This window comes from Seriola lalandi, unplaced genomic scaffold (assembly GCF_002814215.2).
Source record: "Seriola lalandi dorsalis isolate HSWRI2012SDOR001 ecotype SW California unplaced genomic scaffold, Sedor1 jcf7180002054581, whole genome shotgun sequence".
NCBI lineage: Eukaryota > Metazoa > Chordata > Actinopteri > Carangiformes > Carangidae > Seriola > Seriola lalandi.
The window spans coordinates 1,427,011-1,447,541 of record NW_019525134.1 but is presented as its reverse complement, the minus strand read 5'-3'; the positions used below and the strand labels follow the sequence as shown (position 1 = coordinate 1,447,541).

The following is a 20,531-nucleotide window of genomic DNA, read 5'->3' as shown; positions in this document are numbered from 1 at the left end:
AGCACTCCAGGTTTGTACGTGCCAGACTTGTCACCGGCCCTCCACTCACATCCAGAGTAATAACTGAAGAGCCATTAATGTGATTGGAATATAATTAAGAGTGAGTGTGGCCTGCTGAGAAGTGATTCAGTCTGTGATTGCAACACAATCTACTGAACAATTAGTTGATTATTTGTTATTATAGAAATTCTACACAACCTTTTAGCCACGCTGGTGACGTGGTAGGTGTATCTGCATCAGTCGGTCGATGTCCCACTGTAGTCCATAGATTCAAGGGATTCAAGACTATTTATTGTCATATACACTGTAAAACAGGCGGGTACACTGTACAGATGGATCGACATTAAATTTCATACAGACGCTCCTGGTCCCCAGAGGATGAATCCTCATGATTTCCTTTTCCTTTGTCACCATGGTGTCGACCTTTCTGGTTTTCAGTGACATATCTCACTACCTCTTAGACTGTCATTAAATTTGGAACAGTTATGCATGGTGCCCAGAGAATCAATATTACTGACTTTTTACCTAGTGCCACCATCAGGTCAAAGTTTAAATTTGTTCAAAGCTTTGGGTCATGATTGAATACCTGCAAACTACTGACAGTCCCTAATCCCACAATCTGTTTGTGTTTAGTGTTAATTAGCAAATACTAGCATGCAAACACATTAAACTAAAATGGTGAACATGGTGAACCCCATAAGCAAATGTAATATATGTACATATGTTGAATTTCCACATATGAAATAAAACATAAAAAATGTAAAAATATATATGAAACCAATTAGAAATTGGAACAATTTTGTATATTGACATGTATGTTTAGCCCCTACATTGTATGTTTATGTATGCTTATATTGTAGACATACATAAATATATATCCATCCCAAAGCCTGTCAATATACGGTTATAAACAGTAGGGTTCAAAAGTCTGAGACGTTCCCAGAATGGGAAGATAAACATGTTTAAAATTACTGAGAAAAATTAATAAGAAAAACATACTGTATATAAACATATAGAAGTTTTATATGTATGTTGTTGTAATAAACTTGTTATACCATATAAACATTTTAACATATAAACTTATATCTTCATATATCCAGAGGATGTATATATGTGATATTAACATATCCCCTTATAGGTGACATATATGGCAGCCCAACTCTTATACATATACATATATGCCATATACTGGATTTACACTACACCTGATCATCAGCATGTTAACACTGACTCATTAGCGTTTAGCTCATAGCACCACTGTGCTGCCTCACAGAGATACTATGGCTTTAGTCTCAGTGTTAGTCCATTTCACATGTTCCACTTTCATCCACACAGTTTCTTTCACACTGTCATGACAAAACATGTAATTGTGACATTAAAAAAAGTAGCACATAAACAGCAAACACACAAAATGACAACGATGTAGTGGCTTTTTGTCGAGAAACGTCACAGTTAATCCACAAAGAGCAAACAGGATGAAACACTCATGTGTTCAGTGTCTTTTTCTTTATATATTTTTGGAATATGATACTGAAATAGATAAATATCAGTATACTGTTTCAAGATCAGAAGTGTGAAGTGCCCTGATCAGGAAATAGAAAGGCAGCCATGAAACAGTGGAGCATATTTATGTATTTTTGATCAGATGAACAACAGACTTTTATCAGAATAAATAATTCTCAGATCCAAACTGTGACTAAATGTTCATGTTTTTATTCATCCCCCTCATTCATCCTCCTCTTGTCACAGATTTACTCACACTGGCAGCTTCATTCTTCAGAAGCGTTTCTCAGTCATGTCACTTGGTCATCATGAGTCATGCTGTTGACTGCATGTATTTAAAGTCTGTACAGTTCTGTCCACAGCTGCCAACACATGTTGTTTTGTTCAGACCAAGTCTTAAGACACTGAGATCTCCTCACTTCCTCACCTGTCACGTAAGTGTCTTCAGGATAATGAGCTCTACAGGCCTCCCTCCACTTCCCACATTACGGCCCGCCTCCCTCCCTCACCCCTCCAGTCACCCCTGATCAACATTTTTCACATTGTTAATCACTTATGTCAGCTTCTGGTAATTACAGACAATTAATCATGTGTGATTCACTGTCTCCCTCTGTCAGCATTGTGCTCTACGCTGTGTGAAGGAAAATGACAGAGGTGAAACTGCCTTTATTAAGTACGCAGCACCAGGGAGTGAGCTCCCCGGCGATAAGCGGCATGTTGCACTGCTTTGGCTTACACCTTCTTGTGGCGGGTGATAAAGGCCAGGTGGAGATTAAATTACATTCATTTCTTTGCCAGGAGCCCTGACCCAGAATGACTTACAAGACGACGGAGGATGGAGTGATGAGCTGCAGTGAAAGTACTGCCAAAGTACTGAAAAATGAATTAACCATCAGTGTCACAAAGACCTGTGGTCCTCACCTGCCGTAGAAAGTCAACAACCTCAAACACACACAAGGTTGCACAGACTGTAGTTTCATTTTCTGTGCTTTAAAACGTAAACTGTATTTATTGTGTTAACTGTTTTAAATTATGAACAGGTGAGTTCATTTCATCATTTCTCTTTTTCATCTGCCCCCACCCAAAATTATTAACGGCCAAACTGACAGTTTTTTGAAAAACAACAGAGTATACACACCCAGTCTGGCAAACATGGATATGCAAACATTGTGTTATCAACATGCACAGTATCAGTCAGTCCATTACTAAGCAGACTGTAACCTTGCTCCGATACTATAACGCTTTTTGTCCTCTCTTCTGGTGCTGCTTGTGACAGTCAGCGGTGGAGCGTGCAGAGAGTTCGGTTCATAAGAAGCTGCGTGAGTGTACTCCAACATTTCCAGAAGATGTTCTCCATGTTGCACTTGTTGGTGCTCACGAGCATCATGGGTAAGTACATTCCTGCTTCCCCCTCCTCTTGAATTACACGCTGGTTTCAGTAAAGAACGTTCGCTTGTGGATTAACTTTGCTGAACTCGTTGTTTTGTAGGATGCGTTGAACTGATCACAGTCACGACACCACAGAAATATGTCAATGTTACAAGGGGTGGAAGTGTCAAACTCCAGTGTATGTTTGTGACTATCCAAGAGACCAACGGCCTCAATATCCAGTGGGATTTTGTCCCATCATCCTCCTTGACGCAAGAGCAGGTAGATACACAGGTTTAATGTGCTCATGTACCTGGAATTTGTACATTAATTGTGGTTGAAGGATGTTTTACTGCAGCATTAGCTCTCATTTCTTCATTAATAAAAAGTGAGTATCAGAATATTTCCAATTAAATTTCTTGAGCACAACAGCAGCTGTGACTCTCAACAGTCCATGAGCTCAGAGTTTGTTTCATGATTGAACAAGGCTTTGAGAGATTTAAAAACATCAGTCCTTTTATGTTCACTTCAAATGTACATATACAGGACATCACTACTGCTCTTTACTAAAATGAGACGTATTGTTGTTTTAACTTAATTCCTGAAATGTAACAGTGCAGCTGGATTTACAGCGGGTGGAATCTCATCAGAGAAATTCGACATTTTGGAGAATATTCAAAGTTTAATTACTCGTGGAAAAGTCTGATTTATTACAAAGCTTCAACGTACACATGAACTTTTCCTCACTAACAATCAGGAGACACGCCTCGCTGACACAACATAGAGATCAGATAAGGGCTGTTTTTAAATTAAATTAATAATATGACCATTGACTAACTTTCTGACACAGTCAACTTACATTCTGAACTACATGGTTCAGAATGGGACAAATCTCCATCCTGTTGATGCTAATTTAACTAACTTGCCGTACTGATACATAACTAAGAGTAAATGCTATTAAAGAGTTATACTTGGTACTTTACAACCTATGAAGCAGTAAAATCACTGGTGTCTGAATCTGTATCTGTACGTCACTGTGATTTTCTAATGTTGGAGGTTTTGTTTCTATGACAACAGTCAGACCTCCTAAACAAACCGGCTGTGTGACAGTAAAAAGAACAGTGTAGAGAAATCAATAACTCAACTTAAAGTTTGTGTATCGTGTCAGATATTCTGATTTGTTGCCGTTTGCTTTCAGGTGTATTACTTTCAGTCAGGAAAGGATGTGATTGCGAAGCCTTACGAGGGCAGGATTCAGCCGCCCTCCTCTCCGGGCTCCACCAGAAACGCCTCAATAATCATAAGCAACATGCAGCCATCAGACGCCGGAGTCTACTCGTGTGAGGTTCACAACTTTCCTGATGTGGACGGACAGTCTCAGGTTAACATCATTGTGAATGTTCTTGGTAAGTGACGTGACCTCTCATGACCCTCTCTGTTGTTAGACACTGATGAAAAGTGAAGCGTGAAGACGGTATGAACTGATCTGTGCGCGGTCTCGAAGGGAGGTCAGATAAGGCGAACGAATCAAAAGCACTGTGAGCTTGCACACTGAGCGTGTTTTTTAGTCCCTGACCACACCTGTGATTCTATTGGTTGAATATTTGCGTTATAGAAAGCAGAGAGGGTTTTTGTGTCAGCGAGCTGCTCTAAACTTCTGGGCGTTTCCACCAACATGAGCTGCTGGTTTGAGATTAAACAGAGAGAGAAAAAAAACAGATCTAACCTGCTGCTGCTGAGTTTTCTCCTGCTCGTACGGGCGTGGCCACCTGAAGAGGGAGCGCCGAAAAACTCTCTCTGAGAATGAAAATAACTTACAACTGAGTTTTATTTATGATCTCAAGTTGTATATTTCAAATTTCATCCCTTAGTATTTGGCTCACTCATTTATCTTTACATATTCTGCATGAAAAAGAAGGGTCACATTAGTCAGGTCTGCGTGAGCTGCTCTTTGACTTCCACTTGAGTATTTGTTTAACATAAAATCACGGTCTGAATTACAGCAGGTAAAACTGAACTGAAGAAAGAATCCTTTAATTTCAATCATGTGTGAGTGGCTCTGTATCTACTTTCAGCGCAGCAACATTTACAAATTTATTAAAGTGTCCCTGAATAGTGTGATTCGGGAATTACATTCAGTTTGAATCCTCTCATTCACCGAGTTACCAGGACAACCTCGCAGGCCTCGGTATCCTCACTAGTTTCCATGGTTACTGTAGCAGGCTCCTCATTGTCAGTGTTGGAAATTAGACTAGGACTGTGACTGCATCCTTGTACTGCATACAGAATATATATCAGCAGCTGCTGCATGCTAACCACACGTCTAAACTCAGTCTTTATGAAAATGTTTACAGGTGAGTTTCACTGAATGTGATGCAGCCTGAGGAGCTGTATGAATATGTATGAATATGATTATCCCCCAATCAAAGATGATTTTCATCCTCACTAACAGTTACATAGGATTATGGTAATATTTAAATAAGAGTGAGGAGGCCATCATAAATTATAATAATGATAATAATAAGTGTGTGAGCAGAGCAGCAATAGATATCAGATATAAAGTTATGTCATTTAAAAGATGTTGTAGCTGAACTGTACGATCAGTACACTGAAAGCCTGATGATGAGGAGGCAGACACCATGAAACGTATGGTAAGGACTCAGTCTCACCGCAGGAGCGGAGGCCGCACCCCCCACACTTCCTGCCTCATGATGACTAATGGAGAGACAGGTGACGTCCTGTTTGTTTAACAATAGGAAAAAGATTTTCCACTTCCACAAACTCAAATCTGCAAATATCCTTTGTTACAAGACACACACAGATATTTATTTTAGTTTGATATGACTTTATAATCTCTTTGGAATAAACAAAGTGTCATGATATTCAGTATAACGTTTCTTATCTTTCATTATAGCAAACTGTGATTACTGTACATCCAGGTGTGGCACTGAGCCAACAGTGACAACAGCACAAAATGAAGGGGCTGTCCAAAAGAATCACTGTGATATAGACACTGAACAGAAGTAAACCATCACACTGGAATCAATACAATGCTACCTAACTATGTATAAAACTAGCTCCATCTCACCCAGCTGCAACAGTAAAATCCTGCTTACATATATAGTGTATATACACATCAGTGTGTAATAATATCAGTCATATTTTCTTTTCTATTGATACTTTAAGCACATTTAATTAAATGATTATTTACCCCACCACTGTATTAAAGTTTAATAATAATAGTAATAATAATAAATGTGTTATATATAATCTGTTCCAAAGGCTCATCACATACTGTCATGGTTCAGGATATATATATAACTATATATATATATATATATATTTTATAACTGACTCATAATTTAAATAAAACTCTGATGACACAGATTCTATGACAATCCTCTCAGGAGAGCTGATCAATTCAAAATGTCATTGATTTCCACTGAGTGAACACATGAGTCACAATAACGTCACATAGATTCAGAAGACTAAACCCTCACATCTTCCCTCTGGTCTGTCAGAGAGGCCGTCCTATCCTTTCTGCGCCGTCCACGGTGACATTGAATCGGGTCACCTGGTCACTCTGACCTGCCACAGTGAGCATGGAAGCCCGAAACCTACGTACACCTGGACCCGACTGGACCAGACTAAGACCAGGAGGCCGGTACTGGGAAGAAGTGAGTGCTGTATATGTATAAGTGTGTTTGTGATGTACTAGTAAATATTATCACATTCATCCATTTATAAACGTATGTGCTCTTTGTTTCCTCAGCAACCAAAACTGGAATACTGGAAATCAGAAACATTTCCCAGTTTGAGTTTGGGGAATACCAGTGCAATGCTACCAATGTGGTGGGCTTTTCAATTTGCACTGTAGATCTGAGTCCTGGTATGTTTCATTTCTTTTTGTTTGTTTTAGAGAAAGTACAAAACTGCTTCATTCATGGATATAAAAACTTGTGTACTGGTGTATGGTTGTGCAGAGGTGGGAGACGGAGTGATTGCTGGAGCAGTGATCGGCGCTCTGCTCGGCTGTGTCCTCATCATCCTGGTGGTGTGGTTCATCGCTCACACCATGAAGAGGCACAAATACAGGGCGGTGAAAGCATCAGAGGGCAACGAGATGAGGTGAGACCTTCTCCGTGCCGAGCTCCATCATGTGATCTGTGTTTTCAGGGCGTAACACCAACTCTCTCTCCGTCCACTAGGAGGAGCTCTCCCCCGGCCCAGGGAGCAGCAGACAGCGTTCCCGTGGCAACCGCAGCCAGCAATGTCCATGCTGAGGCAGATGAGCCACAAGCCTAAAGACAAAAAGGCAACTGGTCTGAACAACAAGATTTTCAGTCTTTAATCAATATGATGAAGCTCATGTTCATGTGGGATGTTTTGCTTTTTGTCCTTTTGACTATAAATTCCGTCTTTTACGGCTTTTTTTTAATTATTATTTTTGTTTGATGTTCACTCAGACCTTTGCTGGATGCAGATCTTCTTCTGACACGGTGTAGACACACACAAAAGAAGCATTTTTACAACATGTTTCTTGTACTTTTACATGTTTGTTTTACCATTTTCATAGTGACAATCAATACATGTTGATGACTCATTCTTAGGTTATGTTATAGCTGAACCTATATTTGAATTTACCTCATTCACTACATAAATACATTTTATAACACATAATACTGAGTCTGCATCATGCAAACAATCACTGTCATAATAACATAATAACTGCAGTTATAATACTGGAAACAAACTCGTTGCATGTTTTTATCTCTTAAGCCAACTTTTTTAATTGGATCTGAATCCAGTAATAAAAACGTACATTCAAACATAATCTTCAAATGATAAAATATCTTAAATTAAAACCACAATATAAAACTTTTGTGTTTGTTTTTACAGTTAATGAATATTACAAACTAATTCCTGAAGGGGAAGATGAGCGAACCACCGCATCACTCTTTCATTGATCTTTGATGATACAAATTGTCAAGCAGCTGTGGATGAAGTGTGACTATTTTGTGCGTTAACAGGCACAGATCCTGATTAAATAGAACATTGTGTTTTCTGAGTTACTGTGATCGACAATATAAAATCAACTATCATCTAGGTGGCAGCACACTGACACTGGAGCTCAGTCACAGTCAGGGCAGCGCCCCTGAGGTCTCTGTGAAGATTTGTCATATGGGTTTTGTTCTTGAGAATGACATTAAGTTTAAATTAAGACTCAGTCATGTGGCTGAAAAAGAAAACCAGGGCTGCCCTGTAGAGTTCAGTAGAGTCATGACTGATCATGCCTTTAATTATTTTTACACATATAGCATCAGTGACACCTTGTCTTCAGGTTCGGATTCTCTCACCTGATCTCCTTGGTTCTCCATGTTCAGATGGTCCCATGTCAATCATGAACCATCTGACGGTGAATTATCTGTATAAACTCCCACTGTGGAGGAGTGTCACAGGAGGAAACCTAGTGGAGATCTGAGGCTCTTTTCCCACAGATTCTCCCTCAAGGTGAAGATGAACTTTTCAATGAGACAGAGCTCCTTCTTGTGCACACGTATAATCCTCACATTATTTTAAACATTTGAATTTTGAATTCATTTATAAATGATCGATCCACTTTACTCTTGGGAAAAAGTAAAACTCACTGGCTCATTGGTTTCATCATAAATTACATGAACAGCTGCAGATGAATTATGGACATTTTGTGCCAACCTTGTTTATTTCCCCCCTTAGTTAAAGCAAATATTTAACAGCCCCTTCTGTGGCACAATCAAACCCATAAATTTAATGCATATCAGCCTGGCTACTGTCAGCGCATTCGTTTATTTGCAATAAGAGTTCTCCACTCAAAGTTATCCATTTAAACCAATATTTATTTGCTATTAAAGAATCAAAATCAGCATGTACATGGATCTCCTCTGATCTGAAAACCACAGTCTGCAAGCAGTTAGCTGTGGCCAACGTCCCAGAGAAGAGTGTCTATCTTAGCAGTTACACAGAGTTTTGTATATATTTTTGTAACTATCTGATTGGTGAAAAAGCTGGGGAGAGGCCGTGGTTTAGACTCAGCTCTCCCTTCGTTGGTGCACAGGCTGGTCCCAGCCTCTTGGCACAGTGCCTCCTTCTTCTGAGCTGTCCTCACCTAGAGAAAATGTTTTTTTTTTTTTCATGGAGCCAAATGGTGAGTTTACTTACACCACTTTATACAGGTTCCACATCAGCTGAGAGCAGCTGGTGCCAAACAAATTTATTCAGTCTGCTTTAAATATGCTGCTGCTGCTGCTGCTGCTGAGACTGGTTTGGCAGAATTTACGGACAGTTTCTCACAGCAAGGAATCAGTGTAGTCCACAATCTGAGAGCACTCTGAGAATGTTATTTAGGTAATAATGAACATGGCTGGGCTCAGGCTTCAGTGATGGTTTCATAAAATAACTGTACTTCAGTAATAGTTAGTTATATGTTTGCGTGTGTGTATGTAAACCAGGGCTTAAAGTTTCCTTCTGAAAAACAGATAATAATGGGAAATAAATAAATAAATAATGAAGAATAAATAAATATTGAAGATAAAAAAATACAGTAACGTCGAAGTGCTTAAAGAACTGATGAACTGGAGTTAAAAGTGACATCAGGAAGGGCCCTATCACTTAATATCTTCATTCCTTTTGGGTTGCATGTTCAGCACTTCTTTTCCCGCCGGTGGAAGATAGTAGCTTCTTCGAGCTCACCGTCTCCTTCAAGCCGCTGGATCCTACATGACAGTGTTGCCAAGACCCGCCCCGCTCTGCTTCTGATTGGCTAGTAAAGTTTGTTAGGTTGAGAGCGAGAGCTGCGTTTCTCTCATACCATTGGTAGGTGAACTTTATTACCTGGAACATGATAAACCGCATCCACAACAAGCGTATTGACTCTTAGCTTTTCATTTTTTCTCTCACATCGTTACGCCGGAGATCCGGCACGGTGCCGGAATACTTTAATCCCTGATGTAAATCAGATGAGACGTTTCCTGAACTGATTCAGTCTACATGTAAAAGTGGCTCCTTTACGGACAAACTCTTAACATGAAGTGAATCTTCATCTTCGTCTGATAATTAAAAGGTCGTATATAATTATATCTAATGACTATATCACATCAGCAGGCAGGTGTTTAACAGTGATTCTCAATATCATTGTCCAAATACTTAAAACTAATGACATTCTCATCAGTCTCAGCTGTGCTTTAGTGCTAATTAGCAATGTTAGCATGCTGACGCCCTCAACTAAACTGTTAGCTTGTTGATGTTAGCATTTAGCCCAAAGCTAAAGTACAGCCTTGCTGAGACACCGACATAAACTTTTATTTCTTTCTTAGTTATTTCTTATAATGTGACCACAGATATGAACTAATCCTGTGTTAATCACTAAACACTGTCCAGCAACATTAACTGTAACTGAATGTAATGACACTGTTTAAAGGTAATTTTATTAGCTCTTTATGTATTTTGTACATTTATCCTTTTTACATTTCATTGTTTCAAGTGTAATTCAGGAGACATTCACATTCTCTAATTGTAGGTAAAACTCTAAAATGATACAAAACCTACAAACATTAGTTTACTATCAATATTCTGCAGGAATTAGACTTTGTTGAGATTGAAAAAGACTTTCAGTGCAAATTTAAGTAAACCTACATTATAAGAAAACTTATAAGGCACAGAAGTGAAGCAGGCTCCGTGTGCAGGATCAGGCCTGCAGACCGACGCAGCGTGCGGCGCTGAGGATGTCGTCTCTGGTCAGATAACATCCACACAGTTGCCTCAAGCCGGTGAACGAATCCCTCCCGTGCATGACGCGCCAGTTGTCTATGAAAATCACCTCATTGAGAAAAGAGAGGGTATAATCCTTAGATTACACTGAGTTCCACTTACAGCTCTATCTTTACTTTCCATAATCCTAAATCTGTAAATGTATTGTCTGCGTCTGACAGAATTGTTTTGTGGTTGATGCGTGCTGAATCATTTAGCGACATTCCCTTTAATAAGTGTAACGTTCTTACTTTCCCTGGAGTCAGTTTCACCCAGAGCTCGTTCTCCGGTCGCCTCAGTTCTGTTGTCAGCTCTCGATGGGCCACATACCATCGCTGAACAGCATCATGGGGGATTGTGTTTATCACTGATCGGTCGTAGTTGTTGTATCTGTTTAAAAAAAAGATAAAAAGAAAATCTTTTTTTGTTGATTTGAAGTTAAAAACATCAAAATGACTGAATATTCCTTTAAAAAGAACTTTAAATTGCAAGAAAGTAACTTTTTTTAACAACTGAGTAACTATAAAGTTTCTCAACCAACTTTTAATACGGACTTTTTTTATATTTTAATCAGGAAGGTAATGAATAAGTAAATGATGTAATGACGTATGAAGCTCAAAGGTAAAATTGTTCCACATTATCCATATTATCTAGAGCCAAGACCACAAGAGGTAAGGAAAGATAAAAATATAATATGTGACGGTGAAACACATTTGCTACCAATGTATACAAAACAGTGTATAAGAGAAATGATGGACTGAATGAAAAGAAAGCCAAATGAAAAAGCATGTTTTATGTTTAACAGTGAAGCTAATTAGATCATATTTTAAGACGAACACTGAACATGTAACTCTACATCTGATAAGTGACTGCTGCACAAACATGAGTATAATGACATCACTTTGAAGGACAGACGTACCGGATCAGGTAAACTTCGTTGTTCCAGGGATAGACGTTCAGCACCGGCCCGATGCCGTTCATGTGGTTCCGGTGGTTGTCAGTTTTTTCTATGTACTCGTGCCTGATGGGCACACGGGTGAGCAGCTCAAAGTTTTCAGGAGACTGCTGACGTAATTTTTCTGCAGCGTAGAACCCATCCACAAGCAGCGTCCTTCCTCCAGTTCCCTCGTGCTTCAGACAGTGGAAAACCTGTATCCTGCAAGAACGAGCAGACACATCAAGTAAAAATAAAGGTTTTTTTAAAGCTACTGAAAAGTTTGACAGAAAAACTTTTTTTCAAATGTTATTTCACTGCTTCACAAACAAAATTCCTTCCACATCCTCCCACCTAGAGGCTGTTTCAGTCCGTCCCTCCTGCACTTACCCACAAGGCTCCTGAAAGTAGGAGGTGTCAGTGTGACGATCCAGAGCCAGCTGACTGTAGGCTGTGTCTCCTCTGGAGAAGTCTGAGGTGAAGCACCACATTCTTCCATATGTGGTCTCCCTTGTGTAACACACAAAACACAAGTGGATTAAGAACAAGTGGATGTACAAGTGCGTTTTGACTGTAGCAAAGACAAAAGCAGCACTTCACACCTGATAAGACTGACTCTCTGGGTGACTGCCTCTGTGGCCTCCACTGTAGCAGGGACACCATCCACAAAAGCGATTCCATACAGAAGATAGTTCTGAAGAAATTTCTTCAGCTCGTCATCGCAGCTCATGAACGTGTCCCATTGGGCCGATGGTACGTTCGCCTTTTGATAGATGTCTGAGTTCCACAGGATGCGAGGCTGGATGGTGCTCTGCTGCTTTCCCTCGTAGCTGTTCTCAGCCAGCCAGCTGAGGCTGTACTTTGACACATGACCACCAGGCCCTGGGATACACACATGGAAAAGACTGTTATTAGGTACGGTTAATGGAACCTGATTTTGACCGATCTTCATTAGTTTTATTTATATGCATGTAAATGTTAAATCATACATGGAGGCATCACAGTGTGAGTCAAAATGTCAAAATGCTAATTTTATTTTCTTTCAATATTATCAAACCACATCTAAAATATTGATTATTGACAGGGTCATCAAGCAAGGCTGGATTAATAACCGCCTTGGAGACCCCGACCACCGGGGGCACAAGGCTTCGCTGTTTGCCAAATATTTCTTTACTAATTTTATTAACTGCAGATTTGTTGAAATAACCTGAATGATAGGACATTTGAGGAGTGTGTGCATCTTGGTTCCGGGCCCCGAGCAAGTTAAACCAACCCTGTTAACCACTAGGATTCCCCACAGCCACTTCCTCTGTATCCAGCTGCTGAATTACAAGTGAAATGACGGAGTTTAGCTGAACTGAGACCAGGGGCCAGTTGCACAAAACACCTTAAGATTTTCCTTAAAGTCTGAGTTAAGGTCTCCTTGTTTACTGAAGTATTTTATCTTTTTTTAAAGTATATTTTTTGGGCGTTTATGCCTTTATTTGATAGCACACAGTACAGAGACAGGAAACGGGGAGGCAGAGAGAGGGGGAATGACATGCAGTAAAGGGCCGTCCAATGCAGAACTCGAACCGGGGCCGACTGCAGCGAGGACTGTAGCCTCTACACATGGGGCGCCTGCTTAGACCACTACGCCACACGACGCCCCTTCACTGAACTATTTAAGGTTTTCTCCTGATCTTAGTCTTATACTTAAGGAATCACTTAAAGTCAGTTGAATTATTGCACAAAAGACCTTAGCAGCCAAAAATGAACATGTCTCAAGAAGAGTGGGAGAAACTAATGGACACCATTAACAACGAGGAAGTGCTTCTACATCACAGGTTTGACAGCTGTCGGTTTATAATCTGTCTGACCGTCTACAGGAGCATCACTCTACTTTCCACAGCTTAACGAGCTCTACGGTTCATGTCACAGGATCTTTCTGCTCAGTTATAGTTATAGTTATAGTTAAAGTTATAGTCTGGTCAGTTATAGTTATAGTCTGGTCAGTTATAGTTATAGTTAAAGTTATAGTCTGGTCAGTTATAGTTATAGTCTGGTCAGTTATAGTTATAGTCTGGTCAGTTATAGTTAGAGTTAAAGTTATAGTCTGGTCAGTTATAGTTATAGTTAAAGGTATAGTCTGGTCAGTTATAGTTATAGTCTGGTCAGTTATAGTTATAGTTAAAGGTATAGTCTGGTCAGTTATAGTTAAAGGTATAGTCTGGTCAGCTGTGTGTTGACAGAGTTCAAACGCTCTTATCTTCTGAACACTAAAGTTCCCGTCAAGAGATAACAGTGAGCTACATATTACCTGCTACCTACAAGTGATAACAGGCATCACAAGCTAATGCCAGCAAACAGTCTCCATGGAAACAGTAGAATTTTACTGCTGTAAAATCTCTTTCACTGCTGTAAATGATTTAACTTTTTTCCTTAGCTAAGGAAGAGACTCTGTGCAACACCCTTAAGTAACTCCCTCAGCTAAGGAGAAATTAAACCTCAAGTGTCAGACTTAAGTACAAAACTTAAGGTGTTTTGTGCAGCTGGCCCCAGTTTTGTAATGTTTTATCTCAATTATGTAACGTTGCCACTTTGTGCATGAACAGAAACACAAATGGTGCATCATGTTATAAAGGACTGCAGAACAACTCATTAACTCTTTCCATGCACATGGGGCAGTGATCTGCATGGAGCCTGAGTGTCCACGGGGCCCCTGGCAGCTTGGAGACTGAGCGTTTACTAAACCAAGAGTAAGAGGGCCAGTGCTCATGAACAGAACATCCACACAGACTCAGCTGACCTTGAATACTTGCTGCTAACAGGGAGAGGCAGAACTGACAGCAGGCCTGCAGGAGCATGTGCATCATCAGCTGTCTTGGGGCTGACGGGTCCATTTGTCAGTTTGCGTAAGACACACTGCCACTCTTGTGTCTTGTGTGTACATAAAAACACTGTGACAATCCATCTTTTGTGCTGGAGCCCAGAGGGAGGCATCAGTCAGTCTGTAGGAGCCCTGAGTGGCACGGACTCTGAATGGACTGATGTGCTATTAAAAGCCGGTGGTGATGTTACTCTCCTCTCCATGTTCTGCTCTTCATTTTAAAAAAGCTCCAGCCTATAATTATCTTCCTGCTCATGTCAGGGCTGACCCACGGTGGGTTGAGGGGTCACAGAGGTTAAAACTGTGTTGTAACAGAGCAGGGGAAGTGTTTGGGTGGGTGCACATGAAGCCAGTGTCTTTCTCACAAGTGCAGCACCTGCTTCCTTTTCCACACCTGGCTGCTCTGGGACCATTTATTCCTCTTACTCAAAAACAGGCGACTAAATCCCACAAGGCTTTTTTTTTTCCCGCTCATGGAGACAGACTCAGGGATGGCTCCAGCTCGTCGGGGCTTTGTGCTGGTTAAGCTAGTTCAGCTCTGAGCGCTGGGGCCTCTCAGGGGAACGTCTCGGTGGCTCGGAGGTCTGCTCCACCTGGGGGATTAGGAGGAGGGAGAGGTGCTGCATTCTGTGCAGCGCATGGGATCATGTGAGAGGAGAACCTGCCAGCTTTAGCACGAGAAAGAATTTGAGTTTTCCTTGTGTCCAGCTGCTGGAAGCTTTGATGCATCACAGTAATACAGTATATAACAAAAATGACATCCCTGGTCTATATCACTAAAATGTGAAGTAGCTGCAAATCCTGCCCATTTAATACAATTTGATTTGTTTTAAAAAGCCCCAAAAATGAAGCTTTGACTAATTAAACTATAATTAAAGGGTCCATATTAAAAAAAACAGCTGTAACAAAAGTAGTATAAATAATAAGACCTCGATCCTCCTAGATATGGATGATACCAGTCCCGCACAAATCTGTGGAGAAATGTTCTGAACAGGCCCACAGGCCAACTCTGGCCCGTCAATCAAGTCTGACCGGCCCGTCGATCAATTGTTTAATTACAAATAAATAAAGTTAAAAAAGAAAGAAAGAAAAGAAATCATGTGAAATACAGATATTTTTGCCACAATAAATCCTCTAAACCACAGAGAGGCTCTAATGATGCAGCAGCTGTCTGAGTGAACAGTCACAGTGTCTGTCATCAAAATGTTCCAAACTTTCAACCACAATTTGTGTTTATGTGGCATCAGATAAATCAGACAAGTTCAGTTCATCTTGAACTTCTTCATTGAAGAATTTGAAAAAAAAAGCTGTGATGTCAGAGATGTCAGCTGACATGACGAGTTGTAGAAAACTATGAGTTTACGTTTGTTAATATCGCAGCTAACCCTAACCCTTCTTTTACAATGTGGCAAAATAAAAGTTTTGAGAATGTGAGGACATGTTGTGTTTAGTGAGACAGACATAATGAGAATAGCTCAGGGTAATGTCTGGCCCCCCGGGACCTATCCTCTCAGGAAACGTGGCCCCCTGAACATCATCCTGGATTCAGGTCAGGGGACACAGATCATAGTTTTTTTCCTTCTTTAAAATCTCTTGTGTGATTTGTGTGTTTGTATCATTGTCATGATGGAAAATCCTTTTCATTTAATATCTGCAAAAACAAAACTGCATTCAGAGTCCCATCTGTAAATGTCATCTGCCCTTCATCCTCTGCACTCATGCCGCCCCACCCCCCCCCTCCCCCCATCAGCACACCTCCATGTTCACAGGTCAGCTTTCTACAGCACCAAACACACTGCACCCCATCTGATCCAAACATTCATTTCAGTTTCATGTGACGACAGAATGTGCTGCCGACATTCATCAGGCTTCTCTTCATGTTCTTTCACAAAGTCTTTCTGTTTGGTGAGCAGTGGTTTCATTCTTGAACAACATCCATAAAGGTCGACAGGAGTCTCTATAGATGATCCTTGTGCCAGGTCACATGCACTTACTGTCTGTTTTTCAATGCAGATGTCAGGAGTGAATTTTGCATGTCATAATTTTCAAGGACGGCCACTGTGCCCTCAGTTATTGGTTAGTGGAGGAATGGCTCCTCCTAAACCTCCTAACCACTGCTGCAGCTGTGTTTCATGTCCTTCAGCTGCTGATGCACTTCTTCCCTCTCATGTTTCTAAAGTCTCACATTCTTCTTTCCCGCTCAGACAGTTCCTCACCATGTGGAGCCATGACTCATGTTGAATTAAACACAACATGTTCATGCAGTTAGCGTTAACTGGAAATCAAAGGTGCACTAGGGTTGCACTTTGGACCCTGTATTTTCAGTGGAGGCTAACTAATTAATTATACAAAAAATGAAATACTCTACACTTCAACTTGCAAATAACACTGTTATTATAAGAATATAAAATGTGGAATCATGTTCTCAGTTTTATTACATATTGTATTTGTCAGTCTCATCTTTTTATGTGTCCATCGGTGGCTAACGGTTTTCTTTGAATGTCTCTTGAAGACGTTGTAATTCACTGATTGCTGATTAAGATTGATATAAAGCAGATTACACAAAGCTGCTGCTTTTACATGTGAATATCTTTTTATGGTTTACAACTGAAACAGTCCAGAGTCTTATTTCATTTCTTGCCAACACCCTGAGGATTATCTCACAACAGAGTGAATCTTTAAACAATAAAATCGGATCATGGCAGAGGGAAAAGTCCACCTCACCTGTGTCTATGTGGAGAGCTTCACCCGTCCTGTGTAATGATTATATGCTAAAGTGTTGGAGTCATTCACAGCTACATTGTCTGTTCTGTGCTGAGATGGAAGTGAATGTTAAAAATCAGATTAATTACATGTTGGTTTGTTATACAGACAGACAGATGAGATATCTCCTAAATGCAAATGATTGGTTGATTTACACTAAATTATTGACTCTTAACCTCAGGTTACATGGTGTAAATGCTGCTCAGTGGATATGCATTATTTCTGTGTATGACTGATGCAATAATAAGAAATGTCACATTTTATAATGAATTTGTTGTAACACAGTTTGTGTATTTGAACAGCTGACTGAGCTGAGAACATCCATTCAAATACATCACATCAGACAGTATGTAAATATCATATATCCACGAATGAGCTTCTGACCTTTGATTGTAACATCTGAAAATACTTTTTTTCCTCAGAAACTGTATTTCAGCCTGAGACTTTAACCTCCTCTGACGTCCCTCAGTGTTAACTCCTGTCAGAGGTGAGATGCAGTTTATCATAAATGCTGTAGTAACATAGAATAAATTTACAAATACAGATATTAATAAAGGGTTGTAATAAATGATTTGTTAAACATAAAAATGTGTTGCTAAATACACACAATTTATTTGAGAATATGCACCACATGAGAACAAGATAAGCTGTAATAATAATAATTGATTGAATTATCAATTCATTATTCTAATCTCTGACCCTTAACCCCGTTGTAACCCAGTGTCGTTACAGTGCGATTGTTTCTTTATGGTCTAATGCAGTAATGGTGCAGACAGGTGCAGGGCCACCTGAGCAGCTCTTCTTTGGACTTGTCGGTGACTTACATGTGAGGACGAGGTGACCATCTTCCACCGTGCTGCTTTCAGGGCGGATCGAGAGGTCTATACTCCCGGTGTCCAGGTTCCTCTGGTTAGTTTTGGAGTTGTATGAGGCGGCGGAGCGGCAGTGGTCCCGCAGCCACACGTAGTTCAAATGCATGGACGTCCCCCCATGGTTGAGCACTACAGTGATTTCACGTGGAGGGTTGTTTGTTTAATTGACACAGAGTTTGCCTCAGAAGCTCTTATAAACTGGGTGAAAAGACTGTCAGTGAACTCACCCAGACAGTCGTCCTGAAGGCGCTGGGCCGCAGGGGTCCCCGCACAGGCGCGGACCTGCGTGCGGTGTCTCCACGGTGTCTGTGTGTCCCTGAGACCAGACAGCAGCTGGACATGTCTCTGTCTCTGCAGACTCCTCTTTAAAGCGCCAAACATCACGAGTACAAACACTTTTTGGCCACTTAAAAAAAAATTAACCCCGATTCACCGAGCAGCCGCAGAGTCCAGCCCACCCGGAGGAAAAGTAGTGCGTCCTTTCCTCGAGGCTTCACTGTCACACGAGCCTGAAACTCATCAAATGTTTGAACATAAAGATCCCGAGATTAATAATTAAACTCTTCATAGTTTCTGCTGCGATTTGGTTTATTGTTGCACAGAGCCAGACGCTGCGAGTCATCACACTATTGGAGTGGTTTGACCTCGGCATATTTACCATTACGCCAGTACCCGGATGCTTACAACAAACCTATGGATGGTCATGTCTATGACGTCACGGAATACTATTGACAGACAGCAGAGAAACCGAGACGCTTCATTTCTGTTTATTTCCTGTATCTGTGTGACGTAAGTTTCTTTACCTCCCCGGCCCTTTAGGAAACCGGCAGCAGGTCTGAGTGTATTCATTCCGATGGGCGAAGTGAACGAGATCACAGGTTATCACAGATTCTTTCGCTCCATAGTCACCGAAATAAATATTGTACCCAGTTTTTACGAGCCAAACGTCTTCAGAACATTCTGACATCAAAATGACATTTTTCAGATCAACAGATAATTTGTCCTTCCTTCGTTTTCTTCCTTCTGTTTGAAAATTCCTACAAAAAGATATTTAATGATTCAACTTTTTTCTATTTAAAGGCTCATCATGCATCCTCCTGTATATTTTGACCACTTTATCATTTATAACTATTAAGAATCCAGCAGAAATGAAAAATGCCTTTTTAGCCATATAGTGCTCCTATTTAACAATATATACAAAAAGAAAAATCCATTTCTTTGCCCTTATATCAAAATTCAATCTCTTCTTGTAAAAGAAAATATCATGTGTGCTGACGTCAGCACGCCTCCAGCAGTTTTAACCAGTAACATCAGGTGAAGAAGGTTGTGCCTGTGGCAGCAGCAACAGAGATGTGATGCAGTGATGCAGATCACATGTGAGGAGCAAACTGACTTCAGAGCGCTCAGAGGCCACTGTTGGTTTCTTAAGACAGCGAACAGAAATGATCGGTGTGATAAATGCCCCTGGGAAGTCAAAGTTGTGCTTTAGCACTGGTAGATTATAAAAGAAACAACGCAGTAGAGGTTAAACCAGTTCACCTGTAAGCTGCAGAGCAGGTGTTGCACAGGTGCAGCAGGTGACCACGGCGTTTCCCTCGGGGACCTGTTTGAGAGACACACAGGTTTTGACAGGTGTCGTCTCATGATGAGTATTAGTGGAGACAAACTAAACAACAGGAGTTTTTTCTCCTCTCTCCCTCTCAGAGGAGGTGGTAGATGGAGAGGGGGAGGGGGGATCTATCAAATACCACACATCTATATCTGTGCAGAACTAATGCAATTAGTAAAGTTAGTCACAGGAGTAAAACACCACACCACCACCTGTGTGTCTTCTGTATCTATCTATCTTGTCTGTGTGGGTCATTAACTTCCGCTTAAAGTTGGAAAAGACTTGGAGTCTCATGGTCTTGTGTTGTTTTATTCCATGTGAGAATTGATTGAAAACAGCATGGATGTAAATAAACTAAATACTACTATGAATATTCTGACTCATTTCAATCAAGACAACATGAATAAAATTCAAGAAAAATAATTGTCTGTGCACAGTTTCATACATGTGAATGTTTTGGTGCGTACACATCTTTCCAGCGTACGCAACGTTTCGGTGTGAATTCTATGCAAGGCTTTGGTACATGAGGCCCCAGGTGTCCTCCTCTGTCAGCTGATGCACACCTGCTGCAGGTGAGTCAGAGTTACAGTCTGAGAGTCGCTCAGCACTGAAGCCGGTCCAGAGAAGAAGGACGCCGACCTTCAACCGGGAGGCGTGGGATTGAACCTGAGGCATATCACACAGGTGTGTGTGTGTGTGTGTGTGTGTGTGTGTGTGTGTGTGTGTGTGTGTGTGTGTGTGTGTAACAAAATAATAAAACAACAAAAACTGAGCTAAAAATCAAACTTCACGAAACTCGTCCATTCGCTTCGATTTCTCCATGTGAAT

General features: G+C 40.6%; 2 protein-coding genes across 2 annotated transcripts; one reads left to right on the top strand and one right to left on the bottom strand.

Annotated features, from left to right (window-relative positions):
• The first annotated feature begins 2,719 nt into the window (after positions 1-2,719).
• LOC111663873 (V-set and immunoglobulin domain-containing protein 1-like) lies at positions 2,720-7,306 on the top strand. Its single transcript, XM_023418245.2, has 7 exons — positions 2,720-2,892; positions 2,993-3,153; positions 4,070-4,277; positions 6,393-6,548; positions 6,644-6,760; positions 6,855-6,999; positions 7,080-7,306. The coding sequence occupies exons 1-7, from the start codon at positions 2,850-2,852 to the stop codon at positions 7,174-7,176; spliced, it is 927 nt and encodes a 308-aa protein (XP_023274013.1). The 5' UTR covers positions 2,720-2,849; the 3' UTR covers positions 7,177-7,306.
• Positions 7,307-10,315: 3,009 nt separating this feature from the next.
• Positions 10,316-18,723, bottom strand: tmlhe (trimethyllysine hydroxylase, epsilon). Its single transcript, XM_023418159.1, has 7 exons — positions 18,322-18,723; positions 18,047-18,223; positions 12,193-12,472; positions 11,981-12,100; positions 11,576-11,812; positions 10,908-11,046; positions 10,316-10,726 (listed from the first exon to the last, which is right to left on the bottom strand). The coding sequence occupies exons 1-7, from the start codon at positions 18,473-18,475 to the stop codon at positions 10,595-10,597; spliced, it is 1,239 nt and encodes a 412-aa protein (XP_023273927.1). The 5' UTR covers positions 18,476-18,723; the 3' UTR covers positions 10,316-10,594.
• Positions 18,724-20,531: the final 1,808 nt, after the last annotated feature.

What these genes read in the sequence shown, in the direction of transcription:
- LOC111663873 (XM_023418245.2), top strand. Translation starts at nt 2,850, where the DNA reads ATGTTCTCCATGTTGCACTTGTTGGTGCTCACGAGCATCATGG. An exon ending in GAGGCCGGTACTGGGAAGAA is followed by an intron (nt 6,549 to 6,643) that starts GTGAGTGCTGTA and finishes TTGTTTCCTCAG; the next exon opens with CAACCAAAACTGGAATACTG. An exon ending in CACTGTAGATCTGAGTCCTG is followed by an intron (nt 6,761 to 6,854) that starts GTATGTTTCATT and finishes ATGGTTGTGCAG; the next exon opens with AGGTGGGAGACGGAGTGATT.
- tmlhe (XM_023418159.1), bottom strand. Translation starts at nt 18,475, where the DNA reads ATGTTTGGCGCTTTAAAGAGGAGTCTGCAGAGACAGAGACATGTCCAG. An exon ending in CCTTCAGGACGACTGTCTGG is followed by an intron (nt 18,224 to 18,321) that starts GTGAGTTCACTG and finishes AAATCACTGTAG; the next exon opens with TGCTCAACCATGGGGGGACG. An exon ending in TGAAACTGACTCCAGGGAAA is followed by an intron (nt 10,727 to 10,907) that starts GTAAGAACGTTA and finishes TTTCTCAATGAG; the next exon opens with GTGATTTTCATAGACAACTG.